Raw genomic sequence first — 20,275 nt, 5'->3', positions numbered from 1 at the left:
AATTCAGCAGGAAGAAAATACATTTTTTCCCCTGAAAAAGATGTCTGTCGTTTAAAAATTTTTGTCTATTTAATTTACCTGTGAGTCATTAGCATTCATCAGTTGATTCAATAATAGAAATACAAATTGTACATGTACATACACATGGCTCTTTGGTAAGTTGAAAAGGATTTTAGATTTCTCACCTTTAAAAGGACTTTAGATTGAAAAGGACTTGAGATTTCTCACCTAACACTCCTGTTTGGAAAAAATTTCCTTTTTAAAAACAAAACATTGGGTACTGTACAATTTTGGATTTTTTTTTGCTTTTTGCTTTTTGGGTCACACCCGGCAAATGCACAGGGGTTACTCCTGGCTCTGCACTCAGGAGTTACTCCTGGCGGTGCTCAGGGGACCATATGGGATGCTGGGAATCGAACCCGGGTCGGCCGCGTGCAAGGCAAACGCCCTACCTGCTGTGCTATCTCTCCAGCCCCAAAAATTTTGGAAATTTTGATGCACACCATGGTATAAAAAATATTCAGGATTAAACAGACCCAATCAGACTTATTTATTTTGCTTCTTTTTACCATTTTTGTTGCGGTCCCAGGACCCACGATGCTGTTCATTACACTCTGCATACACGATTCCAACATCACACCCAACACTAGACTCCCGCTTCCCCCAACACCCTCCAACTGCCCCAGCAACAGCCCTCTCTTGAAGGCTGGTTTTTATGTTTTTCTTTTTTTACTTTTGGGCCACACCTGGTGATGCTCAGGGGTTATTCTTGGCTCTGCACTCAGCAGTGAGATGATTGGGATCGAACTCAGGTCAGTCTCGTGCAGAGCAAGCACCTTAGCCGCTCTACTCTCTCTCCAGCCCCTGTAAGCTCCATTTTGCAGACAAAATCTCCACTTCTGATGACTTTGGGCACTTGGTCTATTACCATGTTTCTGTATATCCCACACGAGAGGTATTTTATTTATAGTCAAATGTTTAAACTTTATTGAGATCAAAATTATGATCTAACTGAATTATTAGAACTTAATATTATTATTAGAACTGAATTATTATTCAGCCAAATGGGTGAATCATTTAAACTTTGCAGAATACTACCTCCACACCTGAAATGAGATTCAGGATTCCAGCCCATCTATATTTTGTAGCATGCCAAGCATTCTGTGTCCTTTAAACATATTACCTTCTGGGAGCAGAGAAGACAGAAACAGGCTAAGTGTATACTTCACATGCAGGAGGCCTGGGTCTGATCCCTAACACGGCAGCATCCTCTGAGCACAGACATAGGAGTAGCCCCTAAGCACCACTGGCTGAGGCCCCAAAGCAAAACAAACAAAAAGTGAAAATGCGTGCTGATACCGCCCAGCGGTAGAGAAGTGCAAATCTCCCCTGTGGAAGGGCCTGGGTTTGATCTATCTCATGGAAACATATTTAAAAAAATTATTATGCTAGTATTTTTAGTTCAGGATCAGTTAAACAGAGACTCTGCCATGACTACTAGGCTTATTCCAGAGATGTCAAATGCTTTACATCTCTTTGTCACCAAATGAAGCATGTATTTGGGAATGTATTTGGGAATGGTAGAATTATTTTAATGGCATTCAATACAGAACAGGATAATTGAAAACTATGTAACAGGAAATCCCCCTCGCTCTCCAAAAAACAACTACGGCATCCAAATCCCCTGAATGAAAATAACTGTTTTGGAATGAGTGAGTCTTTGTAAGTGTGAAGTATCATTTAAAGTGAACTTCAGAGCAGATAGTTTGGCTTCTGCATTTCATCTTGGCTTTACATTTAGAAAAAAAAATCAGTTTCTAAACTACAAACTCAAAACTAAACAATAAAGCATTTACCATTGCATTTTTGGAGACTTTTTAGATATTGCTCAATTCTTTACATAAAGAAAAACGTAAATGAGAGTGAAGTGAAATATTTTTAAAAGTCCTTGAACAGTCAGGAACTCTTCCATGTTTACTTCGTCATTAACAAGTATTTCTGTTAATTGTTCTATCACAGGTGAAAGTAAGGTGAAAAAAACACGGTTCAAAATAAACGTGGGAGTTGACGGAAGATGTTAAATGCTTGAAAAGCTACATCTGACACAAAAATAGACAAAACGCTCTAATGAGAAGACAGTGGGCCGTGCCTGCTTGAAGCAGCACAGACAGCAAAATCGAAATGACAGAGATGAGTGTGGCCCAACGACACCAGTTCATGAAAATGTTCCGTGTGTGTGTGTGTGTGTGTGTGTGTGTGTGTGTGTGTTTGGCTTTGAGGTCACACATGGCTGTGCTCAGTGGATGCGATCAGGTACTGGGGATCAAACGGGGCACGGCTGAGTGCAAGGCAAGCACCTTACCCCCTGTCTGATCTCTCTGGCCCCAGTGCTCGACATTTAAGCCACAAGATGCCAATGGGAGCTTTACCTGCTCGGGACCCATAGAGGATAGCCCCGACGTAGGCACGGAGGTCACTGAGGTCATGCTGATCTGTCCGGTCATCTGGTTCATGTTGCTCATCCCACCTGTGTTGGTCGCCATGGAGACGTTGATGTTCATATTGTTATTGTACATGCTGGTGTTTGCTTGCTGCCCGAAGTGTGGTGGGGACTGTTGTGAAAACATGCTAAAATCCAAGAAAAGGACATGCTGGTTAGAGCTTTAGACAAGCCCCGGGCAGTCAGCACATAAATCTAGGTTGAAAGAGCCCAGCACCAACGGCCAGAGGCCAGGAGACGGGGCCAGAAGTAGCCGCTCAACCCCAAATGGGGAAGCACGACCTCCTCTTCCTAACTTCCCCGAGTCTGCAAGTCTACCTGCCTTCCATGTCTGCACGGGATGAGCTTTTTTTTTGTTTGCTTATGTAGCAGGTTTGGATAAAGGGTGGCTCTGAGGTCACTGACCATCGATCCACAGTAGTTTCTAGTATATTGGTGGAGCGGGTGGTACATCTTCTTGGAAGAGTTCCTTTTGCTCCCAAGAAAAAGGTAGTTACTATGTAAATTTCATTAACATCTGACTTACTTACTTGATTTTTTTTTTTTTTGGCCACACTTGGAAGTGTTCGGGACTTACTCCTAGCTCTGTGCTCAGGGACCACTCTTGGCCGGCTCTGGTGACCATATGGGGTACCAGGGATTAAACCCAGGCTGGCTGCAGGGGAAATGTTCTATCCACTTACTACTGCTCCAGTCCTCAGTGGAGATGGCATTTAAGAAGGATAAAGGTAAGAGACACGCAGCGCATAGGAAGAATTCCTGGACGCGGATGACACGGAGACAGAAGAGCACATACCCGTTTCCTCCCATGTTCCCCTGTGCCCATCCGTTCATGTCAGAGGAGGCCTGGTAGGCGGGGTTGGCCTGAGTCTGCTGCATCAGCGGGCTCTGCGTATGCGCCATTCTGGGTGACATCAGAGGACTCTGGGGTGTTGTGGCCCCAGTAAAGCCTGGGTCAGGCTGCTGACTTATTCCTTAAAGAACAATATCCACAGGAAACTGTTAGTTTGGTTGTTGAGACGGGAGAAGGAGGCGGTAAAACAGACAACATCCAAAGTAAACACGCACAGAAATACACATACTTTCAAATACCCATTCATGTGTTGGTCAGTTACATACATTTAAAAAAGATTCCAAATTAGAATGAAATGCACAAAGGAAAAAAGGAAAAAAAGCTCCCATTCTTTGATTCTCTCTAGAAGAGGAACGTTGAGGAATCAGAATTACCATCATGGCTAAGGGAGAGAGAGAAAAAAAAAAAGCCAGTCCTTCCTTCACCCAGTTCCAGATCAAGGATGGGTCAAATGTGCGTATTTCTTTTTGACTTCAGTCATCTAAATTTTTATGAATCACTACAAATGATTAAAATTTTAATTAGATTAAGTTCAACTACATATCAAAAGCCAACTCATTTGGAAAAATTTTCATTGAATTCACTCATTCTAGATAAGATTAATGAGTCTTTAAAAAAGTAAATGTATAACACAGAAACCAATTTCTTAACTATCTGACTTTCAGTAGAAATACTTCCAGGGTCAATAGGTAAAAGAGCAGAAATCCAAACCCAACATTTAATTCTTGAACTCAGCCGTAGAAAGCAAATCACTTCACAATGCTTTTTCAGCATGTCTGATTTGGGGGGGGGGGGGTAAACTCTAAATAATAGTGGTGAATCTTTTATTGAAACAATGAATCTAATCAAAGCAGATAGAGTGTTAACTAGAATTCATCTGCTTCACAGGGACGGGGAGGGGTGGGGGGTGGGGTTTTATTGGGGTTCTTCATGGTAAAAAATAAGTATTGGTAAAGGGAAATGTGTTTGATATTTGCATGACTGAGACATAAACCTGAAAGCTTTGTAACCTTTCCCACAGTGATTCAATAAATAAATAAAAAAAAAAAAAAAAAAAAAAAAAGTAAATGTATTCATTAGCTTGTCTAGTCTTTACAAGGAACTCCGTGGAACTTTAATGCTTGCCAAAATTTGCAAGAATGATAAAAATAATATTCAATGTAAGTTTCTTTCTCAGTTTATAAACAAATCACATATACATTAAAAGAATGGGAGAGGGCTGTTAGTCACTATTTCCAGATAATTAAAAAGAAATAAAGGTGGTGGGGTGTGAGTCTGCAACCAAATCTATTCCTAGCAGGCCCTAGGTTCTGGGCTTGATCCACAGGAAAGAAAAGGAAAACGGAGGAAAGACGTTGGAAACTAAGAAGGAACTTCATACCATGTCTCAACTTTGGCATTAAATTACACACCTATTTGCCTAGAAGTGTAAGTCATGCAAATCTAATACTTAAAAGTTTAGCATCACACAGAAAAATGGCTCAACAGTATCGCTTTAAGAAATGAGACATGGATTCAAGCATCAGAAAGACCTGACAAAGTTACTTATAGGTGACTGGCAAAAGACAGGGGAAGTAATTCTGAATATAATTTTGAATATTAATATTAATAACATAAGCACTTTTATCATTAATTCAACCATTAATTGAACACAACATGCACACAAGTATTGTTTATGACTTTACAAATTTGTCTCTTAAGACTGACATTGAACAACAAATCAATATGGAGGAAAAACTGAGAGGCCTTCCACTGGGATTTCTTTCTTTTTTGGGCAGTGCTCAGGGATTCCCCTGGCAGTGCTCAGGAAACCATACGCAGAGCCGGGCACTGGGCAGGGTCAGCTGCACGCAAAGCAAGTGCTTTCCCTGCTCTGCTATCTCAATGATGCCTCTATAGGCATGTTTCAAGAATTGTTCATTAAAAAATAGGTATAATTTCAAAATTTTTAAATAGTAGAATATCCATAATATTTATTTCTTCACTATTACTGTGTTTTGGGCGAGGCACACCTGGTGATGCTCAGGGGTTACTCCCGGCTCTGCTCTCAGAAATTACACCTGGTGGTGCTCGGTTGGACCATCTGGGATGCTGGGAACTGAACTGATGCTGGGTTGGCCGTGTGCAAAGCAAATGCCCAACCTGCTACCTGCTGTGCTATCACTCCGTGGCCCCTCATAATATTTCTGTGTGTCTTTGACCGTCCTGCATATCTCTATTGATTTGTTTAAGTCAGACTCCCGAGATACTGAAATATAAATATATACACAGGCACCTGCAATCGAGACATCAACAACACATACGTGCATACACTCTCAGACACACATGCACGCATCCTTCGGCCATTCGTAAAGACCTGCACTCAGAGAAAAGGCGGTACCTGAGCTCAGAGACTGGAAGGTACTGTGCTGGACCTGGGGACTCCTGCTGGGCCCCCACTGTCCTCCCAGGTTTCCTATCATTCCCTGGTTAGCCAGATTCATCTGGGAGCCATGCAAAGAGCTGTGAGACAGGAGCTGTGACCCAGGACTGGGGGACACTGGGGAGAAAGGGCTGGTGAGAGGTGGTGGGGATGTGAGCCCAGTACCGTAGTTTGGTGGAAATGGGAACTGCTGTGCATTTGCCTGGGGGATCCGGGGGTTGCTCAGAGTTGCTGCTATGCCACTAGGAGCCACCATGCTTGAGGTCATGTTCAGCCCTTGTCCTCTCATCATCAAAGTTCGTTGCTGAACTTGCTGTTGCTGATGCATTTGTCTCTGCCGAAGATGCTGGTTCAGGATTTCCCTCTGCCTCTGGGCCAGCATCTGTGCATTAATAGGTGCCTGAAATGGGGGTGGGGGAGGACAATTACCCAGAGGAAAACATTGGGGGTAGGGGCAGGATGAAAAATAAATGGCATATCAGAAGCAGCATCACCAGAGCCTGTCCCATGCAAAATGACCCGAAAAATACAATTACACGGGAAAAAGTAATCCAGAGTTGAAGTTGAAACCGGGTGGCTGAGAATGCGAGCCCGTCTGCAGACCCCTGCAGGCCACAGGTGTGAAAGGTTGAGAGCCATGTAACTAAAGGAACCTTGTGTCCCACCAGTCCCTCCGTGAGAAGATCCTGAGGACGACAGGTCAGTGTCATCAAAGGGACACTAATGTCCAAAGGAAAACCAAATCCCTCTACCCAAAGGTGGCCTGAAGCACTTCGGGAGAAGGTGAACAGAGGGAGGAGAAAGGGAGGGTGCCGGGGGTGGAATGGAGAGACAAGGGTGACAGGCGCGCACTGGGAGGAAAAATCAGAAAGGCGGGGGTGGGAGGAAGGAGGGATATGAGGTAGGAAGGCCCACAGTGTCTGCCTTCCCAAAGAAGTATACATGTTTTATAGTATATAAAGTTAGCTATCTAGGCTGTTACAGGCTGCATATGCAAAGTCGAGTCTCTTTCTTCCTGGATTCTGCATTTGTAAACCCGTCTACTTGCTACAAATTGTGAATTTGTAGTGCCCCAAACTAGTATTCACAGTGTTGCTGTTATGTAAGGACACTGCAGAGGGGTGAAAAACTTGAGGTGCCTCATGCGTACTTGTCCACCTGAGGGTGAAATAAAATGACTCCCTGCCTTCTTGTTCCAGCTCCCACATGGTAAACAAGGGTCCTCTGTGATACATTCAAATCCATGAGGCTTATGCTGTGCTGCTTCTTCGGGTGTAAATGGCTGCTGAGAGCAGTGTCGAGTGAGTGTCATCAAGAGTGCCAGCGAGGTGCTGCGAGGCACCTTCTGGAGAAAAGGCATGCGCTGTCAGGTGGGCTTCACTCAGGCACGAGTTAAACGGCTGCCGCACTTAACATCCATGAATCCCCAGTGTACAGCAAACTGGGAGTCACGAGAACCACACAGTACAGAATCATGGCTTGATAAATGGACAGGAAGGTCGAGGCCAGGGGCTCACAGGAACCTAACCCTGTATTTCTCCAAGGAGCGAGGGTTCAATATTGGCTGATTCAGTGGCTTGTGGCAAAACTATAAAACACAACCAAAGTGAATACTGAGAATTGACTGTATTTGGCAGTGGCTGTGTTTAGAAAGGAACTCCAAAAGCAATCGGCTCATGAGGTGAACGAATGACTTGATGGCACCACGGCGCTGGTGTGGATCTTACAGACTCCTAAGTTACCTTACACAGGTCATCGCGCCGAAAGGCAGGACAGGGTAAGTGGAGATGCGGGCTGGGGGCCATTCTGTTTCTTACCTGTGTCGGGACGCCGGCCCTCAGAGTCAGGTTCACATTGGAAACGTTGCTGATCTGGTTCATAATTGGCTGGCGATTCTAAATGCATACACACGAGAATTAGTACATTGGAAAGGAACACATTTTATTTCAAATTACCTTCTCTGAGAAGCTGCCCCTCCAAACTAATATTTGCATGCCACTGGATACTGACACCACCATTTGTAGCTTAATTCCCTTCTCAAGTTGCCTGTTAGTGAGCTTCATATTGCTTCTAGCTGAATAATTATTTTGTGCTCTTTGGAAAGCACACTGTTTGCAAAGAAGGGACTAGAAAGACCAAAGAGGAAGGCTTAGAGGAAGCACGAAAGAGAGGCAGGAACTCATTCTTCTGCTTGCAACATCATTATTTTTTAAAATTAATTTTATTAAAAATTAAATTTTTTTATTTTTGGTTTTTAGGTCATGCTGGGCGATGCTCAGGGGTTACTCCTGACTCTGTACTCAGGAATCACTGCTGGTGGGCTCAGGAGACCGTATGAGATGCCTGAGATTGAACCCGGCTTGGCCGCATCTAAGGCAATGCCTTAGCCGCTGTATCGCTCTGACCCCTGCAACATCATTATTTACTAATTTATACAAATGATTCAGGCTGACTTCGATAAAAACACATTTTCCTGAAATATACTGGTCTTTCAAAAAAAAAAAAATGTCCTTCTGCCACCTTTCTTTTTTCTTTTTGGGTCACACCCAGCGATGCTCAGGGGTTACTCCTGGCTCTGCACTCAGGTATTACTCCTGGTGGTGCTTGGGGGACCATATGGGATGCTGGGGATTGAACCTGGGTTGGCTGCATGCAAGGCAAACAAACGCCCTACCTGCTGTACTATCACCCCGGCCCTCCCTGCCACCTTTCAATTAGTAATGCTTATTTTGCGTGGCAAGACTATTTTGTCCCAAGTATTCCGGCTGGGCTAGCAACTATCCTAGCTCCTTTAAACATATTTTCATCGCCTCATAACACACAATCGTCTCACATAACAGATGTGAAAACCGAGGCTCGGAAAGTTCAAGGTTAGATGTAATCAATACTACAGCTAGGAAGCCAAAGGGACAGCTGTTCTGTGCTGGAGCAGAGTTAGAGGTGGGAGAAGGAAGGAGAGCAGAGAGGAGTCTGAATGTTCCAGCTCTGACGCTTATGGAAGGGGTGGAGCAAGACTCCAACCCTTGACAAAGTCCCAGTTGCTGTGCCTGGCTGCTGAGCCTCTCCCAGCTGTCCCGCCCCCACCCACCCCGGCCTCGGCAGGACCTTGCAGGCGGCGCGGCAGATCCTACCTGCTGTGCTTGCAGGCGATGCTGCAGCTGGAGTCGCAGCTGGTTCGGCTGGTTCTGCACCAAGCCGGTGGGTCTGAGGCCCGGCCTGGGCTGCATGCGGAGTGTGGCGTAGCTGGGCCGCTGTCCCATGGTATGGAAGTTGGGGTCCTGCATGGGGGTGTAGCTGCCCTGGGCCATCTGTGCCTGAGATGCGTACTGCTGGGGGAAAACGGGGGTTTTCTGCTCCAGCAGGAGGTTGGTATCCTGACTTGAGAACTGCTCAGGGTCTACGGCTTGGCTCTGAACGAAAAACGCAGAAACAGAAAGGAGATGGAAACACATCGTCGACACCAGTTTCTGTAAACAGTGTTATAGTCACTCTGTAACCCCAAGGATTACCAGTTATTAATTTACACTCAGGGCACCACGAGCATTGCTGGGACCTAACCACGGGCATGCAAGGCAAGCGCCTAACCTCCCAAGTTCTCTCTTTGCCCCCAAGGATGACATTTTCACATGTCACTTACATAAAAGTTAGGATGACAACATACTGGACGGCAAATTCTATCTACCACTAAGGCAAAGCAAACGAGCCACATGGGAAATAGTTAAACCCCATTTTCCTTACTTAATTTATTTCTAGTTGTTTTTTTTCCCCCACCCCGTAACCTCAAGTCATTTCTTTCCATTCTGCTGTTCTCAATATGAACTGACATGTCTTAAACGCCCACTCCTGTCTGCTGCGCTGTGGGAACAGTGACGAGACTATTTTGAACGCTCGGAGAAGCAGCCCAGGGCTCTGCATTGCCTTTCTCACAGGCCTCCTGCCGCGTCATGTGTCCAAAAAGTAGATCGGACACGGGAAGGTGCTTTTTAGGAATAAGAGAAAAGATGATTCATGCTGAGTAAGGAGGAAGACGGCAGAGGGCCGTGAGAGCGTTTTCTGGGCGACTCTTTGCACAGTAACCAGGATGCCTACCTCACATGAATTTAGCTCTGGAGCCAGAATCAGAAAGTACTGCATATTTCCTTAGATTAGAAATGGCGACCTATTATATTATTGCAATAAAGTACTCTCAAAATTGTTTTTAAGTCACCAACCAGAAGGAGGACAGTAAAATAAGCATCTAAGGTCGGCTTACTTCTGTATTTCAATATTCCCCAGATGACCAAGCTGAAACCACATCAGGGTTTCATGAACTACCGTGACCTCTAGGTCATGCCTGCTAATTCAGGGGCAAGGCACAACAGTTGTGCCTTGGCACAAATGGCTTCTATCACCAGCCCACAAATGTGTAACATGGTGATCACAGAGATGCCTTTTAAAGGTTCTAGGTCACAATTGCTTCCGCCTTGGTTTCTCTGGTCCCTGCTCCTCTGGACTCTTCCCTGACATCAGGGAGGCAGGACCCCATCTCTCCTTTTGGTAGAACCCCCTAAGTGAAGGTCTTATCCAGTGTTTCCCACTGTTGGGTAAAAGTTCATGGGAAAGGGAGAAGGGCGCGGGGGGGGGGGGGGGGGGGGGAGATGAGAAAAGCTCGCCTGTGGGGAAGAGGTAGAAAGCCCCTGAAGGAACGCGCTGTGGAAAATGGGACATCCCGTATCCCGTGACCCGTGGCACGTACCTGGCTGACCAGTTCAGGTATTCCCAAGGCTCTGTCGATCTCTTCCAGGCCATCGAAATTCCTCAAGGCCAAATAGAGCTGGTCCAGAAGCGCCCCCTCGTCGCTCGGTGACTCGGCTGTGGGATGTGGACACAGCAGGTCGTCGGGGGAGCTGCCAAATGGTTGCCTGAAAAGAGACAAACTTCACCTTGGGCCGAGTCAAGTTTTCACCCGCCATACCAAAGAAGAGCTGCCCAGGGGGCCTCTGCAGTAAAAGGATGCACCAGGGCGGGATCAAAAGTACAGCAGCAGGTAGGGCGCGTTTGCCTTGCACGCAGCAGACTCCGGTTTGATCCCCGCCATCCCATATGGTCCCCTGAGCACCGCCAGGAGTAATTCCTGAGTGCAGAGCCAGGAGCAACCCCTGAGCATCGCTGGGTGTGACCCAAAAAGCCAAAAAATAAAAGAAAAAGTAAAAAAAAAGATGCACCAGTTCAAACATGACACAGAATGACGGCCCCCTGTCACAGGTTCCCTTGGCTCAGTGCCTGACCCTGGGGTTGACACGTGGGTCAGGCACAGATCGAGGCGCCCCGCAGGTGACTTTTGTTTTCACTGCAGCCCTGGCCAGAGATGCTGGCACAGGCCCATGCCACCAGGCAGGGCTGCAATACCGCCCCCCCCCTTACTCCAAGTGAGGCCGGGCCCTCCCCCGCCCTTTCTGTCCACACACATCTGCACCGGCTCCTCACGCATCGACATGCCTAGACGCTTTGTGAGTGGGAAAACTGAAACGACCCTGAACGCGGAGAAACTGTTTGCTTGGTCCGCAATAGTTATCATCCAAGACACCAACGCACAGTAACTGAGCACTGGAGAAAGCAGCGCCGAGTCCCAGGGAGCTGCTGCTGTCACTGGACTCGGGTCCCACCTTGCTCCCAACAAATCCTGTTGCTGGCTTCAAATTCATCTTCTGCTTTTCTTTAAAACCCCACTGAACCCTTTGCTCCTCTCTTAAGGCAGAGGAAGAAGGAGCACATAGAAACTGTGGGCCGAGGAGTCCAGGCCACAGCGATCCAGAGCAGAGCTCACTGTGAAACCTATCTGCATATTAAAAACCAACAAACCAACCAACCAGCCAGTCAGCCAGCCAGCCAGTGGCCCACCAAGTAAACAGCAGAAACCTATCCTACTGCTGTATCCCAAGTCCCATGGTCTTCTAGCACCCGAGAATCTGATGATTACAGAATTTTCAACAAGAAGAATCCCCAAAGGGCAATCACACAGCCTGTAGTAGGGTTCTAAGCCTCCGACCCCAAGTATTTTCGCATGCCCCCCACAGCCAAGCCTCCCAGCTCCAGTGTCCTGCCCCGCTCTGCCCGCGTGTCCTGCAAGCTCCCTCACTGGCTCCTGTCTGGGCTCCCCCCTCACCGTCAGTGCCACCACCCCGCCTCAGGGTCTCTGCGGTGGGTGCTCTCCAGAAACTGGTGAGATGACTACGCACAGGGCACAACCGTGATGTTGCCAGAATAAAGGACATCTCAGAGACGCAAGCACCAAACCAAAACCACCCGCGAATCCTCTGAGTCATGAGGGGCGGGTACATTCTGTCCACAGAGTAGAAGAGAAGTAATGATGCTACCAGAGAGGACAGGGATTGCGCTGAGGAGGGGATGGGTGTACAGCCTGGGAACTCTGAGCCATGCCCTGGCAGAAGACACTGCCAATTCTGCCACGAGGAAAGTGTCCTCCGTTTCACGGTGTTTTCTTCCTTCCTTTCTTTTCTTCTTTTTTTTTTTTTTAAATGTAGGAGTATTGCTAATTATTCAGCCACTGATTGAATTGGGCATTAACCCCACCTTACTTTTTTTTTCTTTTTTATAAATTTATTATTGAATCCTCATGAGAGCTTTCAGGTTTAAGTCTCAGTCATACAGTGAAATACCTGTCCCTTCACCAGTGCCCATTTTCCACCACCAAAACCCCCAGCAAACCCCCATCTCACACCCTCCCCCTACCTGTGGGGCAGATGATTTCCATATTACTCTCTCTCTACTTTGATTTCATTCAATATTTTGACTCCAGACCCACCATTATTATTTGGGATTTTACTCCAACACTCAGATCTGCCGAAAAGGCAACTGTAGACAATTTGTTTTCTATTGCTGGTTCTGAATAACATATGATGTCGTGCGGTCGCAGTAGTGGCCGCACGATTTTGAAATTCTGAAATTTTAACAATTAAATCTGGAGGGATTTCTGCCAAAACCCGCTGGGTTCCGAGATTTGTTCCTGAGTCCCATTAAGCAGCTTGATCAGGAGCCAGAGAGGCCATTTGTGGGTGGTGACTCGGGATCTCATTGGGGTGCGAAGGAAAGGGCCGGCTCCACCCCCATCCCGTGAGGCCCAAGTGTCTTGTCACGGAGGGCCCAAACTTGACTGTCCAATGGCCTCTGCAGGATGGCGGCCACTGAGCCGCCAGGGGGAACAGGCCAAGGCACGTAACTATTGCCACCTGGGGTGGCTCAAGGTGTTTTCAGTTCAGCTAGGTGCCCTCCATGAAAGAATGCTCGGATACTCAAGGCAGACACTGAGAGATGCTGGGACGATGAGAGACTTAGAAAACAATGTTGAAAGACAGAATCACACAGATTCCAAATAAACTGCTGGGGACATACTAAGAATGATCAGACAAATAGAATTTAAAAAAAAATCTAACCGAAGAACAAGATAGATTCTCAAAGGACTGAAACAGAGATATAAATAAATAATTCTAATGGTAGTACCGAGAAATAAGAAAATAGAAAACATACAGATTAGGGGATATGGAGAGTAGATATTTTGGGGGTGAGGCTGGAAACTCTGAATAGAATTTTAAAAGATTTGATATAAAGATAAAATATAATAAGCCTTATACGATAGCACAGCGGGTAGGGCGTTCGCCTTACACGCGGCCAACATGGCCGACCCAAGTTCGATTCCTCCGCCCCTCTCGGAGAGCCCGGCAAGCTACCGAGAGTATTCAATATGCCAGACACAGTAACAACAAAGTCTCCAATGGAGACGTTACTGGGCCCGCTCGAGCAAATCGACGATCAACGGGAGGGCCTTTATCCTTTTATCTTTATCTATAAGAAATCTAAGAATGGGGCTGGGAGAGATAGTACAACTGGCACTTTTCTTGCACATGGCCAACCTGAGTTTGATCCCTGGCATCCCATAACATAGGGTTCCCTGAGCACTTCCAAGAGTAATTTCCTGAGTGCAGTCAGGAATAAACAAACCTTGAGCATCTCTGGGTGGGACCCAAAAAGCCAAAGCCAAAAAGCAATAATAAATAAATAAATAGAAAAGAAAAAGAAAAAAAAAGAAATCCAAGAATGAAAGAACAGAAAAAATGGATGAGAAACAGCTTATAAAGAGATCCCAGGATCTAGTTATGTGCTCCCTACCCAAGAGATCATAATCTAAATATGTGAAAATTGAGTATCTGAAAGCAAACACTCAACTTCTGGGTTAGGTATAAAACACACGGAGTTTGGGGGCTGGAGAGATCATATGGTGGGCAGTGCGCCTGCCCTGCATGCCGTCACTCTGGGTTGATTCCTGGCCCTGCACCTTGAACCAAGAGCAACCCCTCAGCATTGCTGGGTGTGCCCCCAAACAGAACAACAATGAAGAAAAACCCATGGAATTCACCAAGTCCTTTTAAGGCGGATCCCCGTTCCCGGAGCTCACCTGTTCTGGCTGGCGAAGGAAGTCTGGTCGATAGGAAGGATGCTCTCAGGCCAGGGGGCGGTCTGGTTCGGAGGAGCTTGTTGCTGGCTGTACTGAGGTCCCCCCATATTCATTTCTAGTTCAGAAGGCCCTAAAATGGGGAAGAAAAATGATAAGAAAAAAAAAACCAAACAACTTGTAATCAGGGCATTACCTGCTTCTGTAGTACAAAGTGAAATCCCTATTGTACAGAAAATGAAAATTGGTGAAAATAATCAGAAAAATTTTTTCATTCTGAAACAGATACAAAGACAATATGAAATATCAAAGCTAATCATTCACATCAGGGAATGATAGAGACCAGCAATTCTTTTTTTTTTGCTTTTTGGGTCACACCTGGTGATGCACAGGGGTTACTCCTGGCTCTACACTCAGGAATTACTCCTGGCGGTGCTCAGGGGACCATATGAGATGCTGGGGGTTGAACCCAGGTCGGCTGTGTGCAAGGCAAATGCCTTCCCACTGTACTATTGCTCCAGCCCCAGAGACCAGAAATTCTAAAACTCTGGCATGTAGATATCTTTTAGGTCTTTAAAATATATTGTGGGGCTGGAGAGATAGTAAAGCCAGTATGGTGTGTGTCTTGCACTTGGCTGACTCAGGCTGATCCCTGGAACCCCACATGGACATTCCCCCCCCCCCCCCCAGGTCCTGAAACACTCATTGGGAAGCACTGGTTGATTGTTCTGGTTTTTGGGTCACAACTGGTGGTGCTCAGGGGACCATGCAGGAGTGGGGATCAAATCCAGGTCTCGGGTAACTGAGCACTGGTGACCAGAGGGGATGCTTTAAACCACTTACTCCTCGGCACGGCATCCAGTGAGCTCTTCATCAATGAAAGAAGGGAGCAAGGAGAAGAGCCAGTCAGTTGGGAAAGCTAACTTGTCTTTGGATTCTTATCACTATCTGTAAACCTGTGCCTTCTTCCATTATGCTATTTTTTGGTTGAATTCGTGGCCTTTTGGGATTGATTAAAAATTAGACAAATTCAGCTATGCAAATGTTTACAGAGCCATACTTCAACCTGAAAAGCCAGGTACCGATGGGGCTGGCAGGGAAGACCAGAGGGCAGAGCACCTGCCTTGCACATGAACCAGCTGAAGTCTGATCTCTGGCACTCTGTGTCATCCCTGAACCTGCTGGGGTGATTCCAAGCACAGAGCCAGGAGTAAGTCCTGAGCGCTGCTACGTGTGGCCCCAAAAACCCCACAAAAGTCAGAAAAAAAATTTCTGTATTCAAGAACTTATTATGCAGAATTGTTTGTTTGTTTGTTCTTGGGCCAGAGCCGGTGATTCTTAGGGCTCCTCCTGGTTCTGCACTTAGAGATCACTCCTAGGGGTGCTCTGAGGACCGAAAGGAATGTCGGGATTGAACTGGTTTGCCACCTGCAAGGCAAATGTCCTATCCATTGAACTGCTCTGGCCCCTGATGATTTTAAAATGAACAAATTTACAGGTATTTTTAAGTTGTTGCACTAATTTGCTTGGAAAACTAGTGGTTTTCAGTAATCTTCACGCCAATCTCAAATTTCATGAATTCTTTTTGGGAACTACTGATTAATTCTAAATACACTCAATGTAGAATGTCACCTCTCAGAAACAAAAGCTAAAATGCCCAGTGAAATAACTGGGTAAGAAATTTGATGCCAGAGGCGGGATCCTTTGGTATCATCTTGTCAAAACAATTCTGGCATGGTTCCACTGATGTTTTAGCTCTTATCCACTGTGTAATCTAAACATTAGGAAAAATGTATATAAAAATTAACTCATCAGAACTATGCCTAGGTGAGGAAAGTTAGTATGTTGATAAGAAATAAGCTCAAGGGTAAGAGAGGTTGTACAAGGGTTAAGACGCTTGTTGCTTTGCATGTGGTCGACCCCAGTTCAAGCCCTGGGGCATATATCAGTCCCTCAGCAGAACCAGAAATAAGCCCCAAGTTCCATGGGTGTGGCCCCAAACCTAACACCAGTCCCTATCCCCCACTCCTGCAAAGAAACTCAAGTATGATCTGTGTAGGATTTTTTTTTTTTCAACAACAGCATGACTGATACATAAATTCAATCTTTATATGACTCAGGTTTCGGTATATTTGCGGAACTGTATGATCATCACCATTATCACTTTTAGAATTTTTTTAAAAAGGTAAACATATTCATTCTATTTCTCTTATGGGGTGGGGAGTGGGGGTGTTAGGCTACATCTGGCTGTTCTCATGGTTTACTCCTGCCTCTGTGCTCAGGCATCACTCCTGGTGGTGCTTGGGGGGCCGTAAAAGTGCTAGGGACTGAACTGGGGTCCGTGACATGCAAGGCCAGTGTCTTCATCTGTGTACTAGCTCTCCAGTCCACTTTTAACCACTGCAGCATCTCTCCAGCCCAGATCACGACTTCTAGTATCATGGGAATTGAATCCGAACAGAATCCTAGTGAGCTTACAGTCTGTGAGCTGAGACTTTGTTCCTTCAGAGAAGACCTGGGATAGGAGATTAGGTCACCGAGGGTAGTGGCCAGGCATTTGCATTTTAGGCCCTGGGATGATTCTGAGTAAGGAGCCACTGTCTCATGGAAACACATCTTTAAAATATCATATACATACTCTTTATTGTGTGACTGATTCACTAACAGCCAGAGCTAGCTCATTTAAATAAAACAAAACATCACAAATGCAGCCGATCTGTTTAAGTAACTGGAAAGCCTCTGCGATTCTCATCAAGTTCCAGTAAAGTCTCGTTTATGACAGCTCGGTGAAGGGGGATTACTCAAACCACTCATTAGGGATGTCTTGAAAGAACTTACGGAGCTGTTGCTGTCTCCCAAGAAAGCTTAAATAATCAAAAGCAAAAAAAGCACGGAAACTCTCTTACCTATATTCATGACCTGAGACTGAAGCATCTGCCTTTGGCCAGGCTGGTTGTTGGGTCTCATTGGGATGCTGGCTGTGGGGTTCCGAATCATACCTCCTTGGATCGGCCGGTTCATGGCACTGGTGGTGGCCGCACAGGTGACTCTCACGGCGGAATTCTGTGGCACCCATTCCCCTGAGGGCATAGTGGGCCGAGCAGCATTACTGCCCATCATTCCTGCAGTGGAAGCAGAAAGACCTGAGAGATGCAGTAGCTGGAAACATGATCAGCGTGAACACCAGACAATCTTACTTTGCACAAGATACGCATTCTCTAACACACAGCTCAACAGCTAATGCTCTGTCGTGGACAGATGTGGGCCCTGGGCTAAGAAATGAGAATTGGCAAGGAGTACAAAGGTTTTCAGAACATGAACTTGCTACTCTCTATAGTTCAGTAAAGCTGTTAAAGTCGTTCCCATATGTACTTAGAAACAGGTGCTGTGGTGTGTGGATAACCCCAACTTCCTTCCTCAGGAAGTGAATCACATTAGCAGACACACACGTCAAACCCTTTACTTTCCAAACGGGAGGTGAGGTTAAGAGGACTGAGGTAAAAATCGATGATCAATATTCTAACTAGAAGCCAAAATCACGGTGAATGCTCCCCGAAGCATATGCAAGACTTTCAAACCCCTGCGTCCCTGTCAGAGTGTCATTTGTTAAGCTTCAAAATTGAAGAAGGCAGCTTCTACAGCGTGGGGAGAGAATCCTTCTAGTCCTTACTACTGTTCTTTACAGCCAAACAAAGGCAAGGGAACCCCTCCTGTCCTCGAGGGCTTCGGACCCACACCCGTCCAACTCGGCAGATCTAGAATGGGGAAGGCTAGACGTGTAGGAACTCTTCTCTACTGGAGATGCCAACAGTTCTCTGATGAAACAGCCACAACAGCACAACACTGTCAACTTTAGAAAACATCTGTTCTACCTGGCCTTGCCTCTGGGACACTGGTAATGGACTTGATATCTGTTTTTTTTTTTTAATTAGTTTTTGGGCCATACTTTGCTGGGCTCAGGGCTTACTCCTGGCAGGCTCACAGGACCGTATGAGGTGTTGGGATCAAGCCGGGGTTGGACGTGTCCTGGGCAAGAGCCTTACCTGCTGGACTGTCTGTCCAACCCCCGACTTGATAATCTTCAAGTCTCACTTCAACTACAAGTGAAGTGTTTAATGGTGGGTACGTGAAAGTTCTGCTTTCAAATACATGCCTTACTTTTCATTTGATTATGATGAACCCTAGTTGAAATGGGGGTTATGTTTAAGAAGCAGAGGAAGCAAGCACGGTTTGGCTTTTTACTAGTAAAATGAGAATGTGCAACACTGGGATGATTGAGAATAAGGCATAATTTGTTATACTGGTCAAGTCAGAATAATAACAGAAATTTAAAAATTTTTCTTCTGACATTAAAGTTGGGGTATGTGAAGATATTATGGGAGAAAAGTTATTTTATTCTTCCAAAAATCTATAGCTAAGTAATGTAACAAAATTATAATCTTGGAGGCAGCAGAAAACAAATCGTTTGCAATTCATCAGTATTAATGCAGGCAAGTCTCTTTCAGCCTGTGTCTCTTTTTAAAAGCAGAAGTATTACATGATTTTCATCACCTGGACTGGCTGCCTACATTTGTGGTTTCTGTTTGTTTTAGGGCCACACCTGGCGATGCCCAGGGGCTACTCCTGGCTCTGCACTCAGGAATCACTTTTGGTGAGTGTTTGAAGGACCATATGGGATGCTTGGAACTGAACTTGGGTAGGCTGTGTGCAAGGCAAGAGCCCGACCCACTGTACTACCTCTTCAGCCCTGGATGCCCTACATCTGAATGCAGATGTATCCTCAAATCCCTATTTCGGCTTTACAGAAGAACAAGTCTTGTTGAGTTATGGGACCACAGTGATGGGAAGTGGACACTCCAGTGAAGGGTGTGGTACTGGAATGTTCTATGCAAGAAATCCTACCATTAACAGTACCGTAAATCATGGTGCCAAAAAAAGATGAACAAAAAATACCCACACTTTTACTTTGCTAATAAGGAGTCACTCCAAATGACTAATTTGCTCCTTTTCTATTAGAGAATTTTATATCAATCAACATTTCAATGTAAATAAACACTGTCTTAAAAATAAGTGCATATGAACCTTAAAATACAAAATTTATATGGCATTAATTTCTGTAATTATACAAACTAGTGAAGTAGTCAGTGCCTGGCACATATAGAAAGTACCAGAGAAGAAATATTTTACTTTCTGAAGAACAAATTATTTTAATGTATCAAGGGTCATACTCTCCATGAATTACTAACAATAGAATGGGGTTAAAGATCCAGCTTTTCCTGTTACAACAAACTCTCGTTTTTAACTAAATACATAAATACAACATGTATGCAATGATTATAAACTAAGTTTTAAAAACCATTTAACTGCCCATAGATATGTTCTTCTAATCAGATCTACTTTTCTCAATGCCTTTTCCCCAGTCTGTTCTTTAGACAAAGGATGGAAGCTCCTAGTTGAGAGCAGCACCTCACCAGAAAACTCGGCATCCTGCTCTGCATTAAGTGGACAGTATTGGGTAGCAGACAGGGCCTGGTGTCACAGCAAGCCAATGCTGCTGCAATGGTTTTGGGCCTGACTGGATCCAGATTTGGCAATATGGCAGATGCCAGGACAGTGACGACTACTGAGGAAATGTCCTGGGCAACTTGGTAGCACACCTTAAATGAGCACAGGTCAGGGTTCGAAGCACATCACAGGAAATTTCACACATTTTCAAAAATGAAGCCTGACTCATTATTTAGGCGAGGCATTCTACCATTAAAGCCCTTTATTATTTCTTGGAATGAGACCTTTCCGTTAATAAAGGTTGGGTTTTACACCTGAATTCTGAAATTTTCCAAATACAAATCATCAATGAATAGGAAGTCTTGGGCTTATCAGAGCACGATTATCACACAAACCTAGCAACTACCAAATTATTTTATACATAGTGCTGCAATGTCTTAGACAGTAAACGAAATAGGATGAATGACTGGAAACTTCATAACCATAATTATCACAGAATAAAATGCTTTCTGATGCTTCAATATGCCACCTTTACAGTGAAAACTT

The 20,275-nt window shown here is 45.3% G+C and overlaps 1 protein-coding gene across 4 annotated transcripts in view; it reads right to left on the bottom strand.

The window, feature by feature from the left end:
• NCOA2 (nuclear receptor coactivator 2) overlaps window positions 1–20,275 on the bottom strand; it is a 290,336-nt gene that overhangs the window by 8,363 nt on the left and 261,698 nt on the right. For all 4 annotated transcript variants that reach the window (XM_056128060.1, XM_056127915.1, XM_056128128.1 and 1 more), the window contains 8 exons: window positions 17,131–17,346; window positions 14,228–14,357; window positions 10,511–10,676; window positions 8,907–9,185; window positions 7,593–7,670; window positions 5,941–6,175; window positions 3,297–3,474; window positions 2,430–2,628 (listed from right to left, as the gene is read on the bottom strand). In XM_056128060.1, coding sequence (XP_055984035.1) covers window positions 2,430–2,628; window positions 3,297–3,474; window positions 5,941–6,175; window positions 7,593–7,670; window positions 8,907–9,185; window positions 10,511–10,676; window positions 14,228–14,357; window positions 17,131–17,346 — 1,481 coding nt within the window. The remainder of the gene's footprint in view (window positions 1–2,429; window positions 2,629–3,296; window positions 3,475–5,940; window positions 6,176–7,592; window positions 7,671–8,906; window positions 9,186–10,510; window positions 10,677–14,227; window positions 14,358–17,130; window positions 17,347–20,275) is intronic.

This window comes from Sorex fumeus, unplaced genomic scaffold (assembly GCF_029834395.1).
Source record: "Sorex fumeus unplaced genomic scaffold, SorFum_2.1 ptg000002l, whole genome shotgun sequence".
Lineage (NCBI taxonomy): Eukaryota > Metazoa > Chordata > Mammalia > Eulipotyphla > Soricidae > Sorex > Sorex fumeus.
The sequence above is the reverse complement of the archived record's forward strand: the minus strand, read 5'-3'. Positions and strand labels throughout refer to the sequence as shown.